Source organism: Elgaria multicarinata, chromosome 6, assembly GCF_023053635.1.
Source record: "Elgaria multicarinata webbii isolate HBS135686 ecotype San Diego chromosome 6, rElgMul1.1.pri, whole genome shotgun sequence".
Taxonomy (NCBI): domain Eukaryota; kingdom Metazoa; phylum Chordata; class Lepidosauria; order Squamata; family Anguidae; genus Elgaria; species Elgaria multicarinata.
Genome location: NC_086176.1, coordinates 73913471 through 73927426, shown reverse-complemented (window position 1 = coordinate 73927426; position 13956 = coordinate 73913471). Strand labels below are relative to the sequence as shown.

Here is a 13956-nt window from a genome sequence, read left to right as displayed (position 1 = left end):
TTACTGTTCAATTTCTTGATCCATGGCTGCCAGCAGTGTATGGATGCTTCCACTATTTGGTGGTGTCTGCACAGAAAATTCTGAAGATACTTGGGGAGAGGTTGCGGAGTGCTGTGCAACATCATTGGCACTAGAAAATCCATCTGCATCAATGTCATTGCTGCTGTGTTCTCTGGAAGCACTTTCTGTTTGAATGAGGTCTTTTATTTTTTCTAGCATTTTGTTGATGGAGACTGCCTGTATAAAGAAGACATACATTTTTCTTTGAAATAATGGACCAGTTTTTATATTTTTGTATTTCTAACAGAACTGGTACAATTTGTGATGTGGCTAACTAACTAAAGTGCGTTAATTACATCAAAATATCAGATATAACATCATGACAGGGATGAGGAAGGTTGTTTCACACAGTAACTTTTTCCTGAACTGAACTGAACGTGTGTTTATAGGTACCATGTCCCTTAATTACTAGTGTATGTCTGCCTCCCTGAGCCATTATTATGCACCTAGCAATGGTTGGTAGACCTCAAGGTTCTACCAACACCGCATCCCCCCAAAAACAAAGTAGATCCTGCAAGGCTGACCATCCCTGCTTTAGAATAGCTCTGCTAGAGCAATGCTCCGAATCTTTCCTTTTTGGATGACTAGAAGTGTGACAGAAATAATGTTCACAGCACATTCAATTGCTGGGAACATCCATCGATGAAGAGGATGATGTGAAAACTGACAATATTTACACCACCACCTGGAACCTTAAAGAAGAGTTTGGGCTGCGTGGTCCTTTCCCAGATCATCATACTATGATGGTCGCAAAACATTGTTTTAACGCTAAGGTACAAATGTAATAAATAAATTGCTTCATTAATTAATGAAATATTGAACCCTGAAAGTTCTACAGCAGAGTTGTTAAACGTTGGGGGCCATGGGCCACATCCAGACCACTTGGGACCCTAACCCAGCTATCTCAGGTGCCCCAGTCTGTCACGCCCCTTTTCTCCTAACCACGGATGGTTTGGTGGCTTCCTTCCTTTTGCACACTTTTTCCCTATCCTAAAAGATTGCCATGCCTCTCCTAAGGCTTTATTACTGTCAATAAGAGCTTTAAGCTAAAATATGTTGTTATATTTATTTATTTATTGCATTTCTATACCGACCAATAGCTGAAGCTCTCTGGGCGGTTCACAATTATTATTTTTTAGTATTTCTGGTATTTTTGGCCCCTCCTCCTTTTGCCTTCAGGCCTGCCCAGCTCTTGAATGTGGCTCTGAGAGCATCTTCAAAATGGAATTTGACCCTTGGACTGAAAGAGATTCAACACCCCCTGTTCTACAAACAATAAATGATTTTAATTTACTTCTTGAGAATAAGGTCATATTTAGCAAGAGGAGGCACAAGAGAAGCAGGACCGGAATAACGGTATTTAATAACTTACCAGATAAATTAGTGCTGCATACGAAACACACATTACACCAGTGAGAGCGGTCTTCGCCGGATAGGAAATGATATCATAAAAGAATATTGTTTTGTCCTAAAGAGAGAAAAGAGTCAAGCAAGGCATTTGTTTGTCACATCAAAATTTGGGTGGCATGATCCTTTCAAAACTGAGCACTCTTAAATCCCATTCATCTGAAACCTATTTATATCTTTCTCAATTAAATCTGTGGGACAAAGGTTAATATCCAAAATTAGTTCTACTTAGAGTAGACCCACTGAAATAAATGAATTTAACAAGTATCATTCATTTCAATTAACACTGGATACTAAACAAAGCACTTAATTTTTGATGGACTGTGCCCCAGTATTTAAGCAGATTCCTAGGATAGGTCATCTCAATCCTAAGCATACTTCATGGAAGTAGTTCTCATTGATTTCAATAGAACCTAAGGCTGCAACCCTATTGTCATGTCTAGCCTTCCTTGGGGTGACCATATGAAAAGGAGGACAGGGCTACTGTATCTTTAACAGTTGTACTGAAAAGGGAATTTCAGCAGGTGTCCTGGTGAAATTTCCTCTTCATCACAACAGTTAAAGCTGCAGGTGCCCTGCCCTCTTTTAAATCTGGTCACTCTAGTATAGCTCCAAGACTAGGCTGACATCAGTTTCCCAGAGGACCTTTTCTTCTGTTGCCCCTGGATTATGGAACAGCCTGCCAAAGGAGATTCATAATATTAACTGTCTCTGTGATTTTAAGGCAGCTTTGAAGACTAGCCTTTTCCGGCAGGCCTACCCAGATTAATGTAAAATCAAGAATTTTAAAAATGTGTTGACTCCTGTACTAATGTTGTTCTCAGCCTCGATCCAAAGGGAGAGGCGGGTAATAAATAAATAAATATATTATTATTATTATTATTATTATTATTATTATTGAAACAACATGTTTTTGTTGGGAGTGCAATTGCGCTCATCTCCCCTATTTATTTATTTTAATGGCGGGCACGACATCCCTCCTTCCTCCTGGGATGTCGTGCACTCTGTGTGAATACAGGGGGAGGATCTTGTGAGCAGAATATCGAAAGATCCTCCCCACTCCCTCCCGGAAGGCTGGAAGGTGTAGAAAGGGCCTGACTGTAGGCCCATCAGAATCTGCCTTATTCTGAGTCAGACCATTGGCCAATCCATGGGCTTATTTATTTCATTTCTGTACTGCTCAATCAGCAAAGCTCTCTGGGCTGTTCACAATGATTAAAACCATAAAATACAACATGATATAAAAGTATAAAACTACAGTATAAAACCAAAATAAACATCAGTAACAATGTAAAGATTTAAATACTGTAACAGATTTTAAAACAACAGAAACTGAAAGACTAAAATGCCTGGAGCCAAAAGACTACAATTTAGGCACCAAGGAAGGCTCTCTGGGGAGGGCATTCCACAACTGGGTTGCAACAATGGAAATAGTCACCCACCTCACTTATTATTATTATTTATTTATTTATTTATTTATTTATTTATTTATTTATTTATATAGCACCATCAATGTACATGGTGCTGTACAGAGTAAAACAGTAAATAGCAAGACCCTGCCGCATAGGCTTACATTCTGATAAAATCATAATAAAACAATAAGGAGGGGAAGAGAATGCAAACAGGCACTGGGTAGGGTAAAACTAACAGTATAAAGTCAGAACAAAATCAAGTTTTAAAAGTTTTAAAAGCTTTAGGAAAAAGAAAAGTTTTTAGCTGAGCTTTAAAAGCTGCGGTTGAACTTGTAGTTCTCAAATGTTCTGGAAGAGCGTTCCAGGCATAAGGGGCAGCAGAAATCCACTTCATTTGGATTTGGATCCAGATTTAAGCTGGATCAACTGCCATAGCAGAAATGGACTTCTCTTCCCCTCCTTCCCACAGCAGCCCCTCAAGATCCCAGAAAACGCTACCCAGAAAGTCAGGAGACCCTGCTGAATGAGTGAGGTTTAGTTTAAGGGGAAGTGGGGATCCCCAGAAATTGGGTGTAGAAACCTTCCATGTGCGGAGGTCAGTTCCATGATCCAACCCTAGCATGGTAAATGTCTATTCTGAAGTGAAGAGCCTGTCTATGAAAAGCCATGAGGAAAATCTTTTGGGGTGTGTGTTGTGGACATAGCCAAAGCATAATGCACCTTTCTTTCTTTCTTTCTTTCTTTCTTTCTTTCTTTCTTTCTTTCTTTCTTTCTTTCTTTCTTTCTTTCTTTCTCTGTGCCACTTGATCCTCTCTCTTTATGCCACCCCATTGCTCCCTTTCTCCCCCTCCCCCACATTAACACAGATTTGAACTGATCGCTTATGGAGGGCTTTCCTCCCGCCCCCCCCCCCCCCCAATCCTGCTCCATCTCTCTGTCTGTTTTGGCATTTTACCCCCTTCCCTCACCCCCCTCCATTAACATGGGTCTGAACTGAGAGCTTCCCCTTCCCCCCATTCACACAGCTTTGAAATAATCACTTGCAGAAGGCACTTTCCTTCCTCCCTCCCTCTCTCCTCTCTGCATAATGATGTGCACACAATTAGGCTGTGGGATCTCCTCCCACGACTTCTAGGGGTGGGTGGGTGATAATTATCACGACTGAAGTGGGAAATGCCAGAGGATTTAACTTTTTCCTCCCCTTCTGTAGTCCTGTGGAAAATCTTTTCTCTGAATTTCATACTTTCGCTGAGGAGAAATCACCCATTGGTAGCAATGGGGGATTTGCCCCACAAGCAAATATTAGCTCCAGAAGAAGGATTTTCCTCAGGACTGCAGCAGGTGAGGAAAGGATTAAATTCCCCACCCTTCACCTCAGGCCTACTCTCTGATCACATTTATTATAGTACATGCCTGCCTGCACACTCATGCACATACACACACAACATTCTGCAGTCCTCTCATTGGCCCCATTCAGAAGACACCTTAAACCATGGCTTTAATCATGGTGGTTAAGCCAGAAAGCTGGGTTGTGTTCAGAAGACACTTTAAACCACGGCTTTAACCAAGGTAATAAAGCAAAAAGCCTTATTCACCGTGGTTAAAGCCATGGTTTAAGGTGTCCTGAACACGGCCTGACTTTCTGGCTTAACCACCATGATTAAAGCCATGGTTTAAGATGTCTTCTGAACGGGCCCATTGCTGTGTATCTCTGCTCTGACGTTCTCCGTTTCACCTGGAGAAGGCAGGGATTGATCTGCGGACACTCTGCATGCAAAGCCCACATCACTGAACTATGATCCCACCTTTCCATCCTATCAGAAACAATTGGGCTACATAAGCATTTAGGAAAGTGATTGCAATCCCCATTTCTAATTTTATACCTGCCACTCTTGGGATGTTACATTATTATTTGGGCTTTATCAAGGACCCTAAATCCAGAGCATAGGTTTTCAGTGGCCAGAACAGCAGTCTCCAGGACACTGTACATTTGCATATTATTACTTTGTGTACTTTCCCTCCTTTTAAATCAGAAATTGCAGTGAATATAGATGAGTAAACACTGCTCTTTGTAGGCATTCTGCTGAGTGGAGTAGGGAGAACTGGGACAATGGGAAACAGAAGGCAAAGAGGAAGAAAATGATTGCAGCGGCATTGCCAACTGACTAGAGTTCATGAACGGGTTCCATTTAAACTGCAGACACCATTGAGGGGAAAAATGCTAGGCTCAGTTGTTGAAACGTAAGTCTGGATTCAGACACAGGGCTCATCTACACCAAGCAGATATTGCACTATGAAAGTGGTATGAAAGCAGTATATAAAAGTCAGGAGCCACACTACTGCTTATAGTGGAAGTGAAGTGCACTGACAACTGTTGGGGCCCATGATGAATACCATATACTGCTTTCATACCACTTTCATAGTGTTATATCCTGGGCCGGATATACACTAGTCTTATAACATTGCTAGTGTCCCTTTCCAACGTGGTTCTCTGTATCGGTTCTCTGTATCACGGGGCACACTAGCGTTACTTACATTTAGCTGCAACGGTACTTCAGGGCACATTGTTCAATCCTTTCCGTTCTTCCACTTCCCTGAGAGTAAGCAGAGCTGCTTGGTTTGCTCCGCCCACTTCCTGCCTCGTTCCTAGCCAGCAATAGTCATAAGCACACACAAAGTCCCTCCCAAAACATCTTAATATAAGTCCCTGGGAATAGCCTGAATGCATAGGAGACAGCCACTTTGCTGAAGCTAAGATGGTCTGGGTCTGGTCAGGGTTAAAACTTGATGGGTGACCAAGTTGAAAAGTTTTAGCAGCAGCCCCAGCTGTTGAGATTATTTCAAACACACCATTTAAGCCCCGCTGGTCACGAGTTTTGGACTGGGAGCAGAGACCCTTGTTTATTTTCTTGCACGGAGCTACAGCGCTCCTTTGAGAGCTCCTTTGCAAAGAGGGGGGAAATGTTAAAAAAAAAATCATAGAAAATCAACCGATGACCCAATTCGATTAAAATTTGGTATTTGAATTACTGTGCCAATTTTGGTGTCTTTATCTATAAAGCTTACACAGATGTAAGCATTTGTTTAAAATCCTGCTCCTGAGCCCACAGCAGCGGCTCGGGCGAATCTTTTGCAAAAGGAGCACAATTAAGGCAGGATGCATGGGAGTACTTCACAATAAAAGCAGATTCTAAGGTGGAAAACTTCTGAGTCCTTCGCATGCAATTGTCAGTGATTGCACAGTATAACGCTGGTGTCATTTATCTGCTGTAGCAGATAAGATAGCAAACAGGGCGAAGGAAGGAGAACAGGAAGTGGGCGGAGCAAACCCAGCAGCTCTGCTACTCTCAGAGAAGAGGAAGAGGAAAATTACCGGTAGAAGGAGGCACATGAATCTGTAGCCGCGCTGCAACTAAGAAATAGAACCGGTAAGTACAACTCATTTACAGCGTTGGAGACCCAGGGTCACGTGACGCTGTACGTCACAGTAACCCATTCAAAACGTTAGAATAACATCAGTGTAGATTCCCACCTGCTTGGGGTAGATGTGTCATGGGCCACAACAGTTGTCAGTGCACTTCTTTACCACTATAAAATAGTAGTGTAGATCCTTCAGCACACTTCAATACCGCTATAAAGCAGTTGTGTGGCTCCTGCCTTTTATATACCGCTTTCATAGTGGAATATCCTGCTTGGTGTAGATGAGCCCTTAGTCATACATAGAGTACACCAACTTACATAGGAAGCTGCTTTATACCAAGTTAGACCATTGGTCCATCTAGCCCAGTATTGTCGACACTGACTGGCAGCAGCTCTCTAGGGCTTCAGGCAGGAGGTTTTTTCAACCCAACCTGGAAAAGCTATGAAATTATGACAGAAGGCTTCTCCACATTGAAACAAAAATCCAGCATCCTTACCAGGGCTTCATTTTCTGGAGCCTTTGCAAGATTACAATTAGCACAATACATGCTTTCCCCCCCCCCTTTATTTTTTTTGGCCATTTGCTTTGTGGGAAAGTTCCATATGTTGTATTTATACAGCCAGTAGATGAGGCTGCAATATCGCATGAAATACATCACCTCTTTGATGGTGGTTAATATTTATTACTTCATTTTCGGCAGATTAAAAAATGGCAGAACAAAGCTTTAAAAATGATGGGATAGGCACGATGGGATTGACGATGTCAGCAAACTTCCTTGAGTGAACAATCACGAGCGCACAATAAAAGCCATGTGTGAAGAACGCCTAAGTCTGGATCCAACCCAGTATCTTTAATGCAGGGATGGGGAACATTCTTCATCCCTGCTTTAATGCCTTTGTAACAGAATTCTCTTAGTAAATGTGAGATGTACAGTCAATCAAATTCCTTGCCTACCTTCATTCCATACAGAGGTTGTTTGGGAATGTTCAGGTTTTTCAAAAGACGATGTGATACTGTACTTAGCTCTGCAATTTTTTTAGCAACTTGTGGCTTCAAGAATTTAGCCATTGATTTTGAAGACCGGGATAGTTTAGTTAGTCCATTCATAATGATCGCTCCATGAGTTGAAGAGAACACCCTTGCAATAACGGACCCAGATTCCTGCACAGGGTGATTGCTTTGCTGAAACAGAAATGAACAAACAGCAAAATTAATAAAATGACTGTGAAAGGTGTTAGGATTAGAACAGAGAAAGCCAGCAGGTCAGGATCTACTGGTAGATCTGTGGGTGATTGGTAGTAGTTCTCCAAGGGATTCTGACTCCAGTACTTTAACGAGAGCAAGAAAAAACACCCCATTGCTATGGCTGGCGTTGTGCTAAGTGCTTATTGTTCTGCAAGATGTTGCTCGCAGAGTTCGAAACATTGCCAATTAGAAGGCATTGTGAAGCTATTCCATCTTTTCCTCCTTAATGTGGCAAGAAAAAAGATGGAAGAAGCAGTGGAAAACACAGGAGAGTTATGAATGGAAGATGATGTTATCTGGACCCCTTGTAAAAGTGTGAACGGGAGAATAAATGCCTCATCTGGAAACACCTTCAGTGTTCCTCATCTGTAAGGAGGAGTTCTAATTTACTGCTTTTGACTATGAAGTCCTTTCGATTAATGGGAAATTTAGCTATTTTTTTTAAGCATCACTCTGCTTCTTGCTTCTCTTCCGCATTTGAAATGAGCTGAAATTACATGGGGAAGAGAGCAGTGACCATGTGGACTGTAATTTAAAACCTCCCAGCTCACACAGTTGGGACAGCACCCTCTCCAGGGCATTTTGTAGCACAACTTCGGCAGCACACAGCAGGAAATCTGGACATATTTCAGAAGAAGGTCTATTTTTAAATGGAATAACCAAGGCAAGGAGCAGGAGACTTACAGGAGGCTCACAACATTGTCAAAATGACCCACTAACTTCTGTGAGTGGCTAGTCACGAGCATGCTATAAGTCACTCATTTAAAGAAGCCCCAAGTCTTTTAGAGTGTTGTGTTAGAATCCCTAACCCCTGGTAGCTCACATGTAGATTTGTATATCCCAGTATATGTATGGTTCATAGGGGGAAATAGATAATTGAGTCCACTCCCAAGTCACCACTTTGTGCATGGTTCTGGTTGATAGACCTCAGCATTCAAGTAACTCCCCCACAAATAGCTCTCATAAGTCTGTACCTGCCCACCCCTGCATTAAGACAATCTCAGCTTCCATTTTATTAAATATGTGCGTGGGGAAGAGAAGAAACAAAATTCTCGCTCTCATATTTGGAGAAATACATTTGTAGAAGAAAAATTCCATTTGGTACTAAACAACATTCCAAACCTGCTTTAGAGATAGAAAGTTACTTTATAATTGTAATGTTGACTCTAGAAAAACAATGCTTTTGTTTAAAACTCCAACTGTTACTTTTAGTTGAATAATAAAATCATTCCTAGTAGATGGCTTCACTATGAATGCCTACTGAAAAGCAGGATAAATTTTTATTAAATAAATGGTTGATTGTAACAACTATATCCAGCTTCTGAACTCATTTAAGAAGGAGACACTCTTTTTAATTATATGAAGATACAAATATACAGATACATCTATGAGTAAATAGATACTATCATCTTGTCTTTAAATCAAAATATAATAGTATAAAATATAAATGAAAGGGAATATAAGTTATATAATCCAAATGTATATCCATATAAATAATATATATGGTTTAATGTTTTCTTGGCATTTCATGTTCCAATGATTTATACTTAAGCTCCAACTTTCAATGCACTTGTCTGCAGAGCATCTGTCTTTAAATTTCTTGTTAGATGTAAGCTTTGTCAAAATGCTACTGCCTAAACTCAGTCATACTAGCTTGATTTTAAAGTTCTTGGGGATTTCCATGATAGTGCTAAAACTTGTCTTGTGGCAGTAGCAGAGCAATCTTATTAATGTCTACTCAGAAGTAAGCCCAACTCACTTCAGTGGGACTTACTCACAGGTAAGGGTGTATAGGATTGCAGCATAAGTGAAGTAGTCATCACTTCTAAATCCTCCTCCAAAATGTGAGCATTCAAATATCCATGAAGCAGCATTTTACATTTAAGGGGAATTTTAATCTTATCCAGTAAATCTTTTACTACTTCCATAACTTCCTGCCAGAATTATTTAATAAGAGGACAAAACCAGAATCCATGTATTGAGTCTGCAATCCTGGATAGATTCCAATGTTAGTCTAACAAGTCCCATTCATTTCAGTAGGACTTGGATCAAACAAACAAACACTATTCCCACTTACCTCTGAGTAAGTCCTATTGAACTGAATGAGCTAATGGGGCATTCTTATAGGATTGCACAGTAAATCTTCCCCAAAAGCCTGAATCTCCATCATTCACTTTTCAGTGGTTGATATGTTTTCTCCGTCAAAGGCAGGAGTGAGAGCATAATCACACAATGGGAAATCGCGTTTCCTTACCATCTTTTCTCCGCCCCTGCTTTTGTCCCTCATTACTTCCTGTTCTGCCCGGAGGGGAAAGAGGAAATAAGCAAAGACTATGTGGCCTATTCAGGGGCTGTTTTAATTTGCCAAATCAGAAAAGCGGCTAGGAGGTCTTTATAGAGATCCTGCCTGCCCAATGCCTTGCTCTGAGGTGTTATCAGAGTGAGATATTGGGCAGGTGGCTGCCATGGAGATCTGTGCCAGCTGCTTTTCTGTTGTGCCATTTGCTGCAGCGGGATAGCAGCCAGCAGGGCTAGGGCAGTTCAGGGACTGCCTCTCCTGTGTGTGACATTAAATATATAACATTAAACCATATATATTATTTATCATAATCTCTGATGAAAATGAAAATGCAGTTTTACAGCACTGGTGTACCCTGGCAGGACTGGCCCAAGATATCTTGCTGCCTGAAGCAAAGGATAAAATGCCCCCCTTCTACCTACAGCATAGGTGGGTCAAAGGAAGATCACCAGATGTGTTGGACTTCAACTCCATAAGCTCCTGCCAGCATGGCCAATGATCAGAAATGCTGGGAGTTGAAGTCCAAAACATCTGGAGAGCTACTTTCTGCCCACCCCTGGCCTATAGAAATTGTCCAGAGTGATAGCTGAATTTTACTTCAGCAGTGGTGATGGGACAGCATCCTCTACCACATCTGAAGGCAGCAAGCTAGCTTGGGTTGTGGGGAAGAGAAGGCTGCACAGTACCCACAACTCTGTTCTGCAACACCTCACGGCTATCTGTCCATCCCCCAGCATCCCTCTAATGATAGGGCTGGCCCTGTACCACGGCCAACTAGGAATAAACTTCTGCCATCAGAACTAAGCCCTTGATTCCTCTAAGTAGTGAGATGCTCAACTCCCACCATCTCTATCACTATCTATCACTATCTATCACTATCCCACTATCACTATCACTATTTAAATCTTATTGTGCTATGTTTCTAGTGAGCTGAACATCTTCCCTGTTTTTTTTTTTTAAAAATTGTGTATAACTAAAACACTAAGCCGAAACTTTGCTGCAACTTATTTTTAGCAAGCCACTTTCTAAAGAAGCCAAACATTAAAATAATGAAATACAATGGTTCAGAAACATTACCTGGTTTGAACTTGTCAGTCTCAATAAGTTTGGAAATTCATCCCTAATCTCATCTATAATTTCCAAGAAGGCTCTCTGTATTATCTCGGCTGAATTGAAAAACAATTGTTAAAAGAATAAAGCCCCTGTCCTCAAAGTTAGACTTCATATGTAAGCATTGTTGAGTTGTGAAAGAGTTGGGATGGGTCAAATGAACAAATAAATCTACAGTGGCAGGACCAAGGAGTAGACCAAGGATCAGGCAGAATGTATTTGGTCTAAATGGCAAAACCATATTCTATCGCTTAACCACTATTAGGATGTGAAATGCCAGTTAACTCTAGATTCTGCCAGGCTCCATCCATTCCGACCATATCCTGTCAGGTTGAAACCATAACATTCCAAAGCATGCTATAGCTACGTCCAATCCCACAAAATTCTGTTTTGGGCTCTTCCCTTTTCTCTCTAGATTCCATCCGGACTCACTGGTTCTAGGGTAAACCCACCCCAGAAACACCACTGTTCACAGGTAGAGCACATGCTTTGCATGCAGAAATTTCCATGTTCAGTCTCTGACATCTCCAACTAAAAGGATCTTGGGTAGCAGGTGCTTGAGTATACGCCTGCCTGAAACCTTGAAGAGATGCTGCTTGTCAGAGTAAACAATAGTAGGCTAGATAGAGCAGTGATTTATAGACCATAAAACAGCCCATGGGTTCTGGGTAGTTTATTATCTATGCAACAAGCCACCTTGGCCAGGTTCACACAATACGTCAAGCTGCACCAGTAAGGATAATTATGCAAATCCCCCCAGCATGCGCAGTGGGGAAATAAGGCCTATTTCCCCCTCCGTGATCGTGTGAACTCAATTAGTATCAGGCAGTTTCATATGCTCAAACAGAACAGCTGTTTGTGTTCGTTTGTTTTGTTTTGTTTTTGAAGATAACTCTTCCTGGCTGCACTAGAAATTTCACCTCCTGAACTGATTATTGTTCAGGAATAAGGGGAAACATTGAGCCAATCTGCTTTCTGAAACTTCTAGTCTGGGGTGGGGGAAACAAGTATATTTCCGGGGTGGGGTGGGGAGGATACATATTTTGGGAACTTCCTTCAGCTTTCGATATTTAGAGTTAGGAGATACATGTCTATTTCCAACCTTGAGCTTTAGAGGTAGATTTTTTTTAACACTTCTCTTCCAATTGAAACAACTGTAAATCACCTCCTCTGAGAGATATGGGGAGTCACTGTGCCTACATATTATGTAGGCACAGCATAGGAGAGTGTGCATATGTGTGCGTCTACACACGTGTGTGCATCTGGTGGAGGCTCACTTACAAAAATGAGTATGAAGGTATAGAGAAAGCAAAGTTCTTTGAATCTAGGGTTTGCTAATCCACTTCTGGTTTGGGGAGTTCAAGACTTGGGGCCTTGCTAGACCTACCTGCAAATCCGTGCAGGAGGCGGGGCCAGCCTGCGCTAGAAGTAGCGTGGGCTGTCGCTCCTTTCCACACATCAGACGTGACAGGCTGCACGGAAGCCCCATCACGTCCACCATTTTAGTTTAGTTTTAAAGGGGACGGATGCGCAGGAGCGCACCAGCGATTAAAGTAAGGTTGTTTTGTTTTTGTTTTTTTAAAAAAGGGTTCCCCGTTCCCTCCCTGGCTCTAATTCCCCCCCCCCCGGCTCCAATTTCCGTCCCCCTGGCTCCGATCTTCCCTTCATCTCCTTCCGGCTACGATCTTCCCCCCCATCTCCCCCCATCTCTGATCTCCCCCTCCCACGATCGCCGATTCCCCCCCTGTGATTGCCGATTCCCCCCCCACACCCCCAATTTCCTCCCCCCCTGGCCGCGATCTCCCTCCCATCTCCCCACCCTGCCGTGATGGGCCCAGCGCTCCTGCAGAGTGCTGTGCCCTGTCCGCCGCTTTTCCCAGCAACTCGGGAGTAATTACAGTCGCCGGGAAAAGCGGCGGACCAATCTACATGCCTGTGGTCTTGGGCTCAGCCCAAGTCCACGGGAAATACTGGGCCAGAAGTGGTGCTGGTTATCCTGGGCCAAGGGAGGGTTAACCCTGCCTGAGCCTGGGATTCCCTGTGTGTCGTTTGGATGCACAGGGGCGAGCCCAGGCTTCACACCAGGCTAACCCACCTTCTAGCAAGGCCTTAGAGACTTTGGGTTCTTTCAGACTGAGGGTTCCTAGCACTACCAATTAAAAGACACTGGGAAATAATTATATTGTGCCTGTGTGCTTGCAGGAGCGATTACTTGTGCAACGGGACTTTCACGTTTCTAAAAATAAGCTGAAACAAAGTAATTTCCAAGATTGGGCAAGTCAGAGGACCTCACCGAAGAGAGTTCCACTGTCTTGTCCCAATCCAGAAATGAGTGCATCCAGGCTCATTCCTGGGTTATTTTTAGAAGCGTGAAAGGCTATTATGCAGTTGGTAGGTCCCACAAGCACAATTGAACTCGGAGCGTTGAGTAGCCCCAATGGATACTGTCTAATATCCAGCTATTTTGTATTTTCTTCCTTAACATAAGAACAAAAGATGGAAAAACTACAGCGAAGTTACAAGTTGAAGATGTTGTCGTCTGAACCCCATGTAAAATTCCATGAATGAGGTAGGTCAATTGCATGACAAAAATCTCCTCATTTGGAAGCACCCAAAGAGACTCATACCTTGTCCGGCAAATTTCCTAACCAGCTCCCCACATATCCAGCCAATTGGCCTGAGAGCCATTTTGTCTGCTCCTCTGATTTCTCCCTACCACTCTTCAAATTAGTGTATGGTGTCTCCTAACCAAACTGGTCTATCAGGCCACAGATGACAGTTGCCCATATGTATGAATATCTCCACCTACAAGGCAAGACACCTTTATGAGGACACAATGTGCCTCATAAGCACAGCACCTACTTGACTCCTGACATTCAGAGTATCATGTGTACACAAGAAAACTGCCACACAGTAGTCTCAGGAGTCACAGTAGCAGCCAGGACTCTCAAATACAGCATTCCAGAATAACAGAATGAATGCATTGATGAGATTCTCTTTCT

General features: G+C 42.4%; 1 protein-coding gene across 1 annotated transcript; it reads right to left on the bottom strand.

The window, feature by feature from the left end:
* Window positions 1-13642, bottom strand: SPATA9 (spermatogenesis associated 9). Its single transcript, XM_063128617.1, has 5 exons — window positions 13582-13642; window positions 10922-11010; window positions 7255-7482; window positions 1433-1528; window positions 1-237 (listed from the first exon to the last, which is right to left on the bottom strand). Exons 1-5 carry the CDS (start codon window positions 13640-13642, stop codon window positions 1-3), a joined length of 711 nt encoding a protein of 236 aa, XP_062984687.1.
* Window positions 13643-13956: the final 314 nt, after the last annotated feature.